We start from the raw sequence: 15,081 nt of genomic DNA on the forward strand, positions 1-15,081 counted from the left end.
AGTGAATAACACCAGCCTCTTTTGTTTAATGAAAACATTCAGCATGATAAAGAGTCTTTGTGGGGTTTTTCTTGCAAACGTAGACAGCATCAAGAATCAAGAAGCTGCAAGTAAACCTAACATCTCTTGATAAGATTCCCAGACTCTTAACTATTAAATAATTGTACATATTTATTCTCAATGGACACTGCAGTATGTTTAACCAGTGACATCTTTGGTCTTACTTTATCATCATAACTTAAATGTTCTACATATTTATACATTGCCCCCTAGTGGCTAAGTTTTATGACACCTGATGTGTTGCCATTTTTAATCTGCTGTTGACCATAGAAAGAAGTGCAATTTGCACATTAGCCAATATAATCACCTGCTCCACTCCAGTCCATCAAAAGCAACAGTCATTTCAAATCACATTTTTACCTTTCATATACCTTTCAAAAGTTGGGGAGTATAATTTTTTTGAAGCCAGTACGATCATATGTCACTGAAGTCTGGTGATGACTGCTAAAAATCCATCACAGGAATACATTATAATTGAAAATAAAATAAAACATTTTAAATTGTACATTTCACAATATTATGTTTTTGTTTTGTTTTGTTTTTTACTGTATGTGATGAGCATAAGAGACGTCTTTCAAGAGCATTAAAAAAATCTTACCAACCTCAATCTTTTGAACGATAGCGTATGTTCAGTATTTTTTAAAATTACAAGAGCATGTAAATGAAATCATACTTGTCTTTTCATCTGGCTGTCTTGAGAAAATCAATCCAAATTAAATAATGGAGTTTGTCACGGTTCTGTAGCACTGCGGAGGCTTTGATGAGGTCATAAAATGCAAAGAATGTCAGTCACCCAGTGACACCAGGACTTTCTCTCTCTTTTTCTCTCACTCGCTCTCTTTTGTCTCCTTCTCTCCTTATGTTGTTCTCCCACTCTTTCTTTTTGTGATACCTCAGCTTTGATGAAGTGATTTGCTGTTTAATCTCAGACTCTTTTTCAAAATAAGGTGCATTTATTGCTCTAATTCATCTTGAGTTCTCTTTTATGGCTACAGTTATGACCACAAATCCACTCATCATGTATAGATTAATAAATAAATAAATAAATAAAACACTACTCAACCATGACAAATGATTTGTTTAAAGGGATAGTTCACCAAAAATGAAAATTCTGTCATTTACTCACCCTCAAGTTGTTCCAAACCTGTATGAATTTCTTTCTTCTGTTGAACACAAAAGAAGATATTTTGAAGAATATGGGTAACCAAACAGTTGATTAAGTCACTGACTTCCATAGTACCGTAAAAAAATAAATAAATAAAATTCAAAAGAAAATACTAGAGAGTACTAGTACTTCCAAATACTATGGCAGTCAGTGGGGCCCATCAACTGTTTAGTTACTGACATTCTTCAAAATATATTCTTTTGTGTTCAGCAGAAGAAAGAAATTCATACAGGTTTGTTACAACCGGAGGGTGAGTAAATGATGATAGAATTTTCATTTTTGGGTGAACTATCCCTTTAAGGGTGACTTATCAGTTTTCAAGCAGCTTGTCAAGTCATATTACACCATTTTGTCTGCAATTCAATCTTTAGGATAACTTTGTCTAAATCTATAAGTCCTGATTATGGATATATTGTCCATGCCTGTGCCGGAAATGACCAACTGGCATATATTGTCTTTGCTTTTTTGCCTCACCAAACACTTTTGTCCACCTTCTCTCTCTTTCTCTTTCCTCCGCCCACTACAACCACTCACTCTCTTTTTCCCGTCACGGGTCTTCTGGAGTCTTTGTCCCTCCGTCACACTGCAGACGTTCGTTACTCCCTTTCCCCTTTTCCCCCCTCAACCCTTTTTTCTTTCTCTTGCTGTCTTTCTTATTTTCCTCCCTCTCTTTCTCACTCTTTCACCCCCTTTTCACCTGGAAAAGAGGGTCAGTTGTGGCCCTGTGTCTCTTGGGGCGTCCCGTCAGATTCTTATCAGTGGGGTGTCTCTTTGTCCTCTTTCATTCGGGTCACAATAGGGCCGTGGAATGCCAGCGTGTCCGTGTCCAATCCTCACTTGCCCCACAATGTCCCTGTGTCTATAACGGATCGCACAATCTGGTTATTTGGTTTGCCAGGAGTCAATAAAAACGCAAGGCCTTGAAAAGATGACCCCGTCCAGCCTGAGAACCCCTCCCAGTACTTGTACAGGTCCTCCCTCGGATCAGACCCTCCTGTCTCACGTTTGCTTTCACTTTCTTTATTTATGAAGAAGGATGGATATAGGTGGTATAGATTCACTATTAAAAGGGCTGACTCATTACATCTGTTAGATTTTGATGTTTGTTCACCACACAAACATTTAGACTGAATTCATCTGTTCTCTATATACCACATTATAACAACTGATGGTGTTGAGTAAGTGCAGATTGTGTGTAGTAGCTCCTTTGCTAAGGTAGAAGTGGCCTTTAGAAGAGATCAGATTAGACTCCTGAAGTTAATTAATCCAACTTTATCCTGTTTCATACACTACACTGCCTTAATCCTGTCTAATGACTCCACTAAGACCTGTTTCATGTCCTCTGAGATTATTTTGTAGTTTTGAGGTTTGTTTTCCATTCAAATACTTAGTGAGTTGACTGAAATGGCGCCACTGAAGTGTGAATAAGAATAAGAACGTCATAGGGTCAGTATGTACAGTTAATCTGTGTTCTATCTTGGGGTTAATTATGCAATGAGTCCCAGTAAGTCTGATTGATGCTGGAGGGCGGTTGGAAGCGTGGATGATGGGATTTAGACCCTATTGAAGTCCCTGAGGATCCTTGACACCCTCAAGAGTAGTAGCTATCAACTACTTCATTTAAAGCCTCTTAAGAGCTGTAGGACACATATCCTTCATTTTCACCATCCCAGCTTAAGTGTAGTTTATCTACTCTATATTGATTATTTTCAACACAAAGTGTAATTGATTGTGGAAATAAAGCTCTATTCTATTCTATTCTATTCTATTCTATTCTATTCTATTCTATTCTATTCTATTCTATTCTATTCTATTCTATTCTATTGTTTCATGATGTTCTGTAGCAATACACAATACCATAGGCTATTGAACTTTTTTAATTTATTGGTATCAGAGGATATTGGGTATTTAATTTGTGTGTGCTCATTTCTCAGTTCTCAGAGTGCTCATGTTTCCGTTTACTTTTGCCATCATCTAGCACTCACTGAAAGTAAATCTTTAAAAATACAAATCATTTAATTATGCTATTAAATGTCATCTTAAACCAACCTCAAAATAAATATTTTAAATATAATATAGATTATATTATAATGTTGTGATCCCTAAATTCATGTGCACATTTTAAACCTGTAGTTCTCAATCTTTTTGGCTCAAACAACACAATATTTCCTCTGGTATTTATGTTGCAATTATGACAGCTCATCTTGTTTTGTTTTTTTGTTTGTTTTTTTGTGATTGTATAAGATTCAAGTTATATTCAGGGGAAAGATATGATTTTTTGTGATTTTTAATTAGATTTTTTTTTAATATAATTAAATATTTGTAGACATCCTGTTGCACCTTTGTACGTGAGAACCACTGTTTTAGACTGATTTTAGTTTCTAATGTTTCATTTTTAATTTCTTTCAACAAAATAGTAAGTACTTTTATTGATTATTGGCAAGTAAAATAATTATTACCTAATAATTGGTATTTCCCAGAATTTAATATTGGTGCATCTATAATGTTTTGTTCCATCATTTTCCTTCAACGTATTTTAATTCTTTTAACTGCACATACATTTTTTGTGTGCTTTATATATATATATATATATATATATACATAGTCAAACCAAAAAATATTCAGACATTTTTGGTATATTTTTACTAGTGGGTGCAGGACACTATAGTTCATTTATATAAGTGAGGATAGCAAAATAAAGTAAACTGTGACACATTATACCCAAAAATTCTTCATACAGTGGACTACCAGTAAAATTGATAAAAATTTGGGACCAAAAATTATTCAGACACTTTGACCTGACCATGTTTTTCTTAAGTGTTATCTGACATAATTAAGATTTATTTTTATTTTTTTTGACACAGTTTATCTCTGAGATCTTGTCATATTTTATTACCATTATATTACCACTATAGTGAATAAACTGTATTAATGAATGAAATGTTCAAGGTGTCTGAATAAATTTTGGTTTGACTGTATATATATATATATATATATATATATATATATATATATATATATATATATATATATATATATATATATATATATATATATATATGTGTGTGTGTGTGTGTGTGTGTGTGTGTGTGTGTGTGTGTGTGTGTGTGTGTGTGTGTGTGTGTGTGTGTGTTGAAGGAAAATGATGGATAGGATATAGTTCAACACTCTTATTTCTAAATCTAATCTAAAGTAATTTTTGCTTATTGGTTGAATTAGATCATTGAAGGCCAGCAGCAAAGACATTTGTTAATAAAGTGAGATTAAATACATAAAGTAAATTTGTGTCATTTAATATAGTTAATTATTACAGGTTTGCCGAAAATTATGAGATTGCATTTCACAGTTTTTATTCATTCTGAGGAATACTGAATGTTTTTGTGCAATAACCATCTTGTTTACACAGCATACACACAACGCCTCTGCACTTTATTTCTCTCATCATGGAGACAGTAGAGCTAAATGTGAAAAAGTAACTTGCATTACTTATTTGACAAAGTAACTTAGATATTTCAATGTAAATTGACAAAGTAATGCATTACTTTACTAGTTACTTCAAAAAAGTAATCTGATTACATAACTTGAGTTACTTGTGTGTGTGTGTGTATGTATGTATGTATATATATATAAAAAATGAAAAATATGAAATAATAACAGCTTACAGTCAGGATTTATATCTAACAATGACTATCTGCTTTGATCTGAGTATGGTGAAGAAACACAGGCCCCTGCAAATTGTGCACATCAGTAGAATCTCAGTGTGACATCAAAACCTGATGGATCTTTAGTGTTTATACCAAATCCCTCTGGCTTCACTTTGTTTCTGCCACTCTCTATATATATCTCTCATACATAAATGCTTCAAACTAAAACATCTAATGAAAGTACTTCACTACCAACTCTTTTTTTTCTCTCTCTGATCTGAGGCAAAACAGCAATGAAGCTTGTAGTTTCAGAAGCAATTGTCATGTCATTCCCTTGCAGTGAACCAGACGTTTAAAATAACCATATCATATAACTTCCACCGTGTGAACCCATAATAACCTGAAAGAAATTGGCATTTATGACCTGAAACAATCTTCACAGCTAGAGACCCCATTAGAGTCCTCTTTGCCTGTGGCTCCAGCATCAGTCTGTGTTAACTTGCAGTTATGTGAAGATAATGCTGAACTAAAGCCTATGAAACACTATTGTATTGTCCTCCATCACCTGTTGTCCACAGATGCCCGGCGGGTGAGAGCCTCCTCCGATGTGGATGGCCTAAGGCCATGTGTCGTCCATCTTGGTAACTCTTCTCTCTATAGGCATTGTTCCCTGACCTTTAGCCTCTTCAGAGCTTCTTCGGCCCGATCATGAGTTCCACTGTCCCCCCTTCTTCAGCTGAAACTCAGACGACGGGGGTTCTATCATAGATTTCTTGCTGAGAGTGGTGTGACCTGGTCATTTAGCAACAGGTGATAACATTAAGAGGCTACAGAATCTATTTCTTTCACACACTGGAGATAATTTGATTGTAAATGGGGGTTATGTGCGGTAAACTTCCATATTCTGTAAAACAGGTCGCATCACTTCCGGTTCAGGTCTTTTGTTTGTGCTTAAATATAGAGCCTTTTACTGAGGATACCTTCAAAGGAGTCAGCAAAGATGAGCATAATCGATGTCGATCATAAATGCAGATTGATATCTAAAAAAGTTTTTTTTTAATTTTCTTCTTTTTCTTGTTAGCATTTAGATATTTAAATCGAATGAAATTCCAACAATAAAAGGAACTATAGCTAGGTTAGCTGATTACCTTAAAGGGTTAGTTCATCCAAAAATGCCAAAAAAACAAAATAAAATGACTTTTCAGCAATATCTAATGATGGGTGATTTCAAAACACTGCTTCATGAAGCTTCTCAGCTTTACGAATCTTTTGTTTCAAATCAGTGGTTCGGAGCGTGTCAAACTGCCAAGTCACGTGATTTCAGCAAACGAGCTTCGTTACGTCATAAGTGTTTCAAAATGTCAATAGTTCACGTGACTTTGGCAGTTTAATACGTGATCAGAACAACTGATTCAAAACAAAAGATTCGTAAAGTTTCGAAGCTTCATGAGCAGTGTTTTGAAATTGCCCATCACTTGATATTGTTTTTTTTGGCGCACAAAAATGATTCTCTTTGCTTTATAATATCAAGGTTGAACCACTGTAGTCACATGAACTGTTTTAAATATGTTTTAGCAGCTTTCTGGACATCTGAAAGTGTTAATTCAGATTCATTGTCAATGCAGGCCTCACTGAGCCATTGGATTTGATCCAAAATATCTTAATTTGTGTTCCGAAGATGACTGAAGGTGTTACAGGTGTAGAACAACATGTGGGTGAGTAATTAATGACCGAATTTTCATTTTTGGGTGAACTAACCTTTTAAAGGTCCACAGATATTGCCGTCAGTCCGTACTGCCGTTAACACTTTCTCCAACAAGTGGGTGCAATGAGAGCTGTTTTCCTGTTTATTAATGCAATGTTCTGCATAATCCCTTGTGTGAATTGCTCTAAACTAATCATTCAAGAGCCATGTTTGCACAGACACTGCACTCATATCATTGTAGGTGTGTTGGTAATAGGAGATATTTAAGTAAACATGACATGTTATATGACAAGCTATGTTATAACCATGTAACACTCTTGGAAACCATTTTAATTTGGTTAAAATCTGGATAATAAATAATAACATTCCATTTCACAGCAAAACAGATTCAAAGTGATCCAAATTATATTGTTCCAACCACTGGACAGTAATGTTGATTATTGTATGTTGATTTAGATGTCATTTTCTAGTACCAAACTCCCTCCATCACCATCATAATCTCTTTCTGATCTCCCCCCATGGTGAAATGATCTCCTCGGCTCTATAGAAACATTTAATCTGCCCCCTTCAGCCTGTGTGCCTCTCTCTCCAGCAGAGAGGTTTAATTGAAGCTGGTCCCACACCTTTGGTCACTGTTATGAAAGGTTATATGGCCAGATGAGCATGTCCGCCACATAACGATCACACAGCATTACAATGATTCAGGTGGGAATGTTTCTGGAAGAAAACGAAATGTTACAGCCTTTACACTGTAAATTATAATTGAATAATAACTGTAAATAATAATTACATTGCTTTTGTTGTCTTTAGGCGTTCAAGTGTAAAAATTACAAAAACAAAACAAAAATAAATAATTCTTAAAATGTTGTTTTTGCTTACTATTCTGAAGTTTTAACAATTAAGAACTGTATGCATTTAGTAAACAAATTATACATTTATGTCTCTTTACTCATATTTTTAAGCTGAACCAACAGACAACAACAGTTTTTGCTCACTTCCCAGCATGCACTGCGGTGTAAAACTTGTAAATATGATTGCCGTTTTATTTAATGTTGTTTTTAATTTACACTACTGTGATTTTTTAGAGAAATTATTATTCTTTCTTTTTTATTATTCAGCAAGGATGCATTAAATTGGTCAAACGTAACAATAACAGTAAATATATTTGTATGTATTTCAAATTATGTAATTTAGAAATTTTCTATTCATCAAAAAAAGAAGGAAAAATAGAAAAAAGTATCATGGATCCCACAAAAAAATAAAAAAATAAAATAAAAAAAATAAGCTAGACAACTGTTTTCAACTTTGATAATAATAAAATATGTTTAGCAGCAAATCATCATATTAGAATGATTTCTGAAGGATCATGTGACACTGAAGACTGGGGCAATGATGCAGAAAATTCAGCTTTGCCATCAGAGGAATACATTACATTTTAAAATTTATTAAAATAGAAAATACATTATTTTCATTTGTAATAATATTTTTAGTAAAATAGATTTTTAATTTGTAATATTTCACAATATTACTGTTTTTTGATGTATTTTTGAATAAATGCAACCTTGGTGATGTTAAAAGTCTTTCAGAACTTTCAAAAACAGTATGAAATTATGAATGACCCCAAATTTTGTAATGATAATGTAACTGGCATTTTAATGTATTTCTCGAGTGTTTGACTAATAAATAGACTGTGATATACCCCTTAAAAGTGTCTTTATTGACATTGATGATTCCATGAACAATCCATGAACACTTTCCATCACACAAAAAGTTATTTAAATGTTCACCGAAATGTTATTTGGGGAACCAAAAATGGTTTTTATATGGCAAACCCCCATTTTGGAACCTTTATTTTTGTAGTTTTTTTGTTGACATTTGAACTCTTTAAGTTTAATTAATACATTTAATTAAAATAAGTGTACACAGTCTGCCGCATCAGTGCTCACTCCTGAGAAACGCAGGTGGGACGAGGCACTGACGCCTGCTGCTACTGTTTTCAATGGGGCCAAACATGGTTCCCTGTTTCTCCCTGCAGTGGTTCTGTTCCATCCTGTCTGTCAGTGCAGATATTATGCTAAGCCCTCCAAACTACCCTTTATATATATGGTTGCCATAGCAGCATTATTCCTGGGGAGTAGCAACTTCAAATGATTGTAGAGGCTTTTGGGGTTTGAACCTCAAAAAATGTGTGTGTATGTGTGCCTTTGAGAAAAAAGGGACAGAGAAAGAGAAAAGAGATGAACTGTGATGATGAAAAACTTTTTTATGGTATTTATGCAAATTTGCCAGATGTAAGTGTCAGAATTGTCAAAGTTCTACTGAATGCCCACATTCACGCCATCATTTTTAAATTTGGCTAAATAAACCCACCTCAGATGTCAGATAACTAGACCTCTTTTCTGTCCTCTGACCAGTCTCAAGCCAATGTTTTTGTTTTTTGTTTTAAATTGAGATCATGGTGTGGGTTTTGTCAAGCATGATACGAAAGTGATGCCAGCAGCAAATCAGACGTGCCAAATGTGAGATTCGGCTCAGACTCCAGCAATGATGAATCAGCCGAGGGAAAGTTTTGTTTGTTTTTACACACAAGTCTGTTGTCATTGTAGCTGTTTTGTTTTCTGTCACTTATGAATATATAAGGGGTGGGATGGGGGGTGGTGTTGTGGGCAACATCAACATCTTCTGCCACTCAGTTTGAAAGGAAACCCAAGGAGTGAACAAAAAAAGAGCTTTTATGTTTCTGAATGGCAGAATTTCAGAACTTCAGAGTTGAGGTTCCCCCACTGATTTTGCCCACACAAATTGTGTGTGTGTGTGTGTGTGTGTGTGTGAGAGAGAGAGATCTGGTTCAGTGGCTGACAGTGCAGAAACATTAAACAGCATATGGGTGATTCAGCTCATTAGTGCATCTGACTAGTCCACTGAATGATGAGCTCATTTACACGCGCGCGCGCGTTGTATTGCACTCAGAGCTTTGCAAATGTGTGTGCATGTTTGTGTGTTTTCACACATTTTGCAAATTGCTTAATGGGACATTTTGCGCCTCTTATTCAATATCAGGAAGTCACACACAAAGTGATTGTCAGAGACACCAACAGATCCGGGGATCAAATTTACCATATACACATAGCCTTTAAAAATAAATTAAATGATTCTAAATTGAGTTTATAATTGTTTAAAACTTCTGTGTTACCAGCATGTACATAAACCCGATACATGGTGTAGAAAAGAGCGACCACCTGTTCCAGAATTCATTTGGTAAATTGATCAAAACTTGTTCTGTAGCATACATATTCAGCAAAAATGCGTTTTTTTTTTCAACATAAAGCGTTTTATCCTGTCTTTTACTTTATAAAAATTATTTAGTTTCTGAATAATTAACTTTATTCATATGCATTAGAAATATATCGATAAAGTTATAAAGAAAGTTTAATTAACCAAAATTAAGAGATACTAAGAATATGCTGACTTAGCTTCTATAACAATATTGAGCCAGCAATGGGTAAACATACACTAAATGTGACTAAATATAGGGTTGTTTAAATAAATCAATAAAATATTTCTTAAATAAATCTAAAATATTTCAGATTACATAAAGAGATTTTGTTTGAGAGTGAGTGGCGGTGTTATGCTGCAAGGCATTACGCAAAAAAAATATTGCCTCTATACTTTTAATATTAAAGACAATTCAAAGTCTTTCTGAGATTTTTTTTTTTTTTTTTTTTTGCCATTACCCATTTACTTGATAACTAATTTAAATGTAAAAAAAGATTTTGAAACAAGATGTATGCTATTTTTTCCTAACAAAATAATTTCACTGCAGCGTTTCTCCTGCATTGCTGTTTGTTTTAAATAATCTTGTTTTAATTTTAAAAATATGAAAATAAAAGTGTTTTAAAATGAAACCGCTTATTCAAGATACACCAATGTCATACTGAAAAATTAGTAAAATTAATAAGCCAAATTATCATTACCTTTTGAAAAGTTTGAAAGATGTTCAAAACGGTCCACAGAATCGCAGGCAAAACATTATGACGTGCTCAAGGTAATTGATTTAATGATTCAATTTCCAATTCATTTACAGGTCAGTTGGTAAGACCGTTTGCTGGCTGACATTTAAACTTCATCCACTGCATTATTGAGAAACATGACAGGAAATATAGGCTGCGTTTGTCTTGACCATTTGCCTTTTCTTAATAAAATTCAAGTCGAATTACGAGCAAAACAAAACATTTTAAATTCCGAGTGTTTTTTTTTTTATTATTATGTGAGTGAATGTTAGTGGAGTGAATGTTTTTGAAATATGCATGAAGTTGTTGTGTGCTCTTCAGAAAAGGTGAAAAGGGTCAGTTGTTCCATTTTAACCTCTTGACACTGTTGATTTTATACTCATGGAATAGCGGCGTCTCTTCGTCTGTGTATGTCACCAATTCAAGTCTCGCCACGTAAATATGTGTCTAAAGGTTAGATATCCTCTGAAGAGGAGCAACTCATTCACAATGGAGAGACTTCCCATCTCACCGCCGTTGTCAGGACAACCCGAGCGGTATCCGTCCCCATAATAAGTTTCAGTTCAAAGCCGGTGACTTACCTCTTTACAACACTCTCATGTCCTCCCTCTTCCTTCTCTTTGACTGCTCATTCTGAGACTTAAGGCTTGAGCCCTTGTCCAAATAAGCTATAGACAAAAGTGTTGGTTTTCGGGGACGCTGAAAAAGAAGGAGAGTGTGTTTTCCTATTAACTTTGGACTAGATTCTGTCAGGGATGATGAAAATACAACACACTGAGGTCGACTAGCTCTTAAAATATGCTAGTTTAACATCAAGAATCAAATGTCATTATACATCGAATTGTTATTGACATAGCGCCGGATTCGAATGAATAAAAATAATTAATTTGTAATAAGTGTTACTATAGTAAAATAGTAGGCCTGCATAGTTAATAATTTATTTTTCACACGGCGGATTTTAAAATATGATTATTCATTGCAAAACAAAACAACAAAAAGGAACATTGTGAGTTAGTAACTTAAATTGCTCATAAGTCTTTAGTACTCTGGAGACTAAAATGGTTGAGACGTTTTCATTATATTTTTTAATATAATGATAGCCCTTTGAATCAGCCACAATCTATCGTTTTATGCAGCATTTTGGAGATTACCGATCAAAATATAAAAACGAGGACAAGTCACTGACATGGCGCAGTTCTCCATAACGCAATGGCGCGCACTCCAAAAATACGCACCCCTGACATAAACATTAAAACCACTAATATGCTGTAAATGAGACACTAGTTTAAAATAAAATGTTCAATTTGGGCTCACAAAACAAACTTCCACTCAGGATAATATCACGACTCGGCTGTTTCACACAGTTGTGCAGAGAAGTGAGCGATTTATGAAATCTGTTTAGGCTAGTCAATTACAATTTTTTGACTGAAGTAAATAAGAGAGACCTGCAAATTTATGTTAAAGCTCACTAAACCAATTGTAACACATTTACTGAATTCAAACCAAATGTCGACATAAAATACTATTGTAGCCTACTACAGTGTTTTGTATTTCATTGATTTTTTCCCCCTCACATCAAGCGTAGACTCTCCTCTCGTACTAAACGCATAAAACTGGGCGGAGCACCAAGAACCGTCAGCCCTGATTACTCACGGTGAGTAAACGTGTGATTGGTCGAGTGAACGGGATTTGGGAGTTACACAGACCAATGAGATTCCTAGATTTGGGAAACGGGGTTACTGTCGTGAGGGGGCGTGGGGTGCCCTGGAGAGACCCCAGAGATAAGCGCAGTCAGGAGCGCAAAAACACTCAGTTGGATACACGACGCACAGAGAACCTGCGCAACCGCTATTAGTTCCACTTTGGCGCACTTGATTGTACCGATGTACACAATTTGTAAATTTTTAGAGCTTTTCCATCGTATCAGAATGATTTATTTGATTTAACTCTAACTTAATCACGTGGGATGAGTTTTAATTAACCTTGTTAGAGGCAAGTAACAGACACTCAGTTTGTTCACAGCCTACTTTTTTCTTGTGTAGTCTCTTTACGCATCCTTTAATCCTTTAAAAATCGTGGTGATGTTACTGGACACCGGCCACCAGATCTCTGGTTTAGGAGTTGGCACGTTCACAAGGCATCACTCGGCTGTGAGCGAGACGCAGGACAGAGATATGAGTTTCATGGAATCGGCGCACATGGGCGCGTTCAAACTGAACCACCCCGATTTGTCCCCGGGCCAGAACGCAGCTTTCGCGCCCCAAGCAACCAGCTATTCCGCAGCCGCTCTTGGAGCGCATGCGGCGGCGCACGCTGCCTCCTACGCCAGCTCCACTTTCAACTCCACCAGGGAGTTCCTCTTGCGCAGCCGAGGCTTTGGGGACTCGACTCCGGGCAGCGGACAACACCCCATTTTCAGCTCCACAGCAGGCCCTCTCCATCACTCTCACCCAGAAGGTCAGGGTCACCTACTTTTTCCCGGAATTCATGAGCAGCACGGGTCCCATCACGGCTCTCCAAACATCCTGAACGGACGCCTTGGATTACCCGGTGAGGTTTTCGGGCGAACGGAGCAGTACCACCAAGTTCCCAATGCACGGGCCGATCCTTACAGTCAGTATGGCCTAAATATGAGTATGAACATGGCGCACCATCCCGGCGCTTTCTTCCGCTACATGCGACAACAATGCATCAAACAAGAGCTCATTTGTAAATGGATCGACCCGGAGCAGCTTGGTGACCCAAAAAAATGCTGCAGCAAAACTTTCAGCACTATGCACGAGCTGGTCACGCATGTGTCCACGGAGCATGTCGGCGGTCCCGAACAGTGTAACCACGTCTGCTTTTGGGAGGACTGTCCACGGGAGAGCAAGCCCTTCAAGGCAAAATACAAACTGGTGAATCACATCAGAGTGCACACGGGAGAGAAACCCTTCGCGTGCCCCTTCCCGGGATGTGGCAAGGTGTTCGCGCGTTCAGAGAATTTGAAAATACACAAACGGACCCACACAGGTGATTAGCTATTTACTAAAGTTCTTCTAAATATTACTTTAGATTTTATTATGCAGTACTTCAAATGTTTGACATTTACTGCTTGTTCGTTTGACATTTCAGTTGTCTTTATTGCTGAATACGCTACTCTAAATGACATTATTGACCTCAGTAATACCAAAAACAACACATCTGTCTAGGTTTGTTATCCTGGTGTCAGCAGCTGTTAAACTTAAGAAATCCTAAAGTGATATTTTATTATTTAAAGCTGATGCTTTTGCAAGTGTGAATTGCTGTTTAATTTGAATGCGTAGGCTAAATTTGTATGAGGCTACGCCATCACTCCATTTGCAGCATCAAAGTCAGCCTACTTTTTCAGAGAGTAGCCTAGTTCATTGACTCTGCGTGCTGTAGTTTTTAACCAGCATATAAAACTTATATCTAAACAAAATAATTTAAAATAAAATCTTCTCTTTCAGGAGAAAAACCGTTCCTGTGTGAATTCGACGGCTGCGACAGACGTTTCGCCAACAGCAGTGACCGGAAGAAGCACATGCACGTTCACACGTCTGACAAGCCATATCTGTGCAAACTGTGCGACAAGTCGTACACACATCCCAGCTCTTTAAGGAAACACATGAAGGTGAGAATTTAATCCGTCTGACAGCTATTTACCAATTCATTAACCAATCCATTGCCTTGCATATCAGCGTTTAGACAGAAATAACTAACTCTGTTTGATGTTTTTGCAGGTCCACGAGGATCAAAGTCCGGTAGTCGACTCCTCTCCTGCTGGAAGCTCCGGGTACGAGTCCTCCACTCCCTCAAGTTTGATCTCTCCGTGCTCGGAGACGCACAGCACCATGTCGCCCGACTCAGCTGCACTGAACAGCAGCGGGCACAGCAGCTTAACGTCTAATTTTAGCGAGTGGTACGTTTAAGGACCAAAACGAACATATAAAAGAAAATATTATTTGTAAATAGTAGCCTGAATGAGGGTTTATGTTCTCAGCATGTCTAAGATTCAGTGTTGCACTGTGACTGAAGTAAGCCGAAAAGTATTATGTGACTAAAATGAAGGTTGTTTTTATATGAAGAATAATGTACTTTGGTAATTTGTTTGCGAAAGAAGGATGTATTTTTTGACTTTAATGTCAATTGTTTCACAGTAAAGTCGTGCCAAGTTACCATGTATGAATTCAGTATTCCTGTCATGTAGATTAGAGCTATTTGACGTGACATGATTGTCTTACCATAAAAGTATTAACGGGGATCCTAAGTGCCAAAGTCAAATGTAGTGCGTTAAAATGGATACAATTTGTGAATGTATTTTATTGTAAGAATTATTTCCATGTAGGATATGTTACAGATGTCTGGAAATCATCCACTTCGAGTAATTTTGAGAAAAGCCTCTTGTTCTTAAATTATGGTTATACTACTTGATAAAAATACAAAATATTTATGAAAAACTCCTCGATTAAAATGTGTACAGAATTGTTACATTTA

At 36.3% G+C, this 15,081-nt stretch overlaps 1 protein-coding gene across 1 annotated transcript; it reads left to right on the forward strand.

The window, feature by feature from the left end:
• Positions 1-12,665: 12,665 nt before the first annotated feature.
• Positions 12,666-15,081, forward strand: zic2b (zic family member 2 (odd-paired homolog, Drosophila) b). Its single transcript, XM_067403957.1, has 3 exons — positions 12,666-13,596; positions 14,055-14,218; positions 14,328-15,081. Exons 1-3 carry the CDS (start codon positions 12,666-12,668, stop codon positions 14,514-14,516), a joined length of 1,284 nt encoding a protein of 427 aa, XP_067260058.1. The 3' UTR covers positions 14,517-15,081.

The sequence above is a fragment of the Chanodichthys erythropterus genome, chromosome 12, assembly GCF_024489055.1.
Source record: "Chanodichthys erythropterus isolate Z2021 chromosome 12, ASM2448905v1, whole genome shotgun sequence".
NCBI lineage: Eukaryota > Metazoa > Chordata > Actinopteri > Cypriniformes > Xenocyprididae > Chanodichthys > Chanodichthys erythropterus.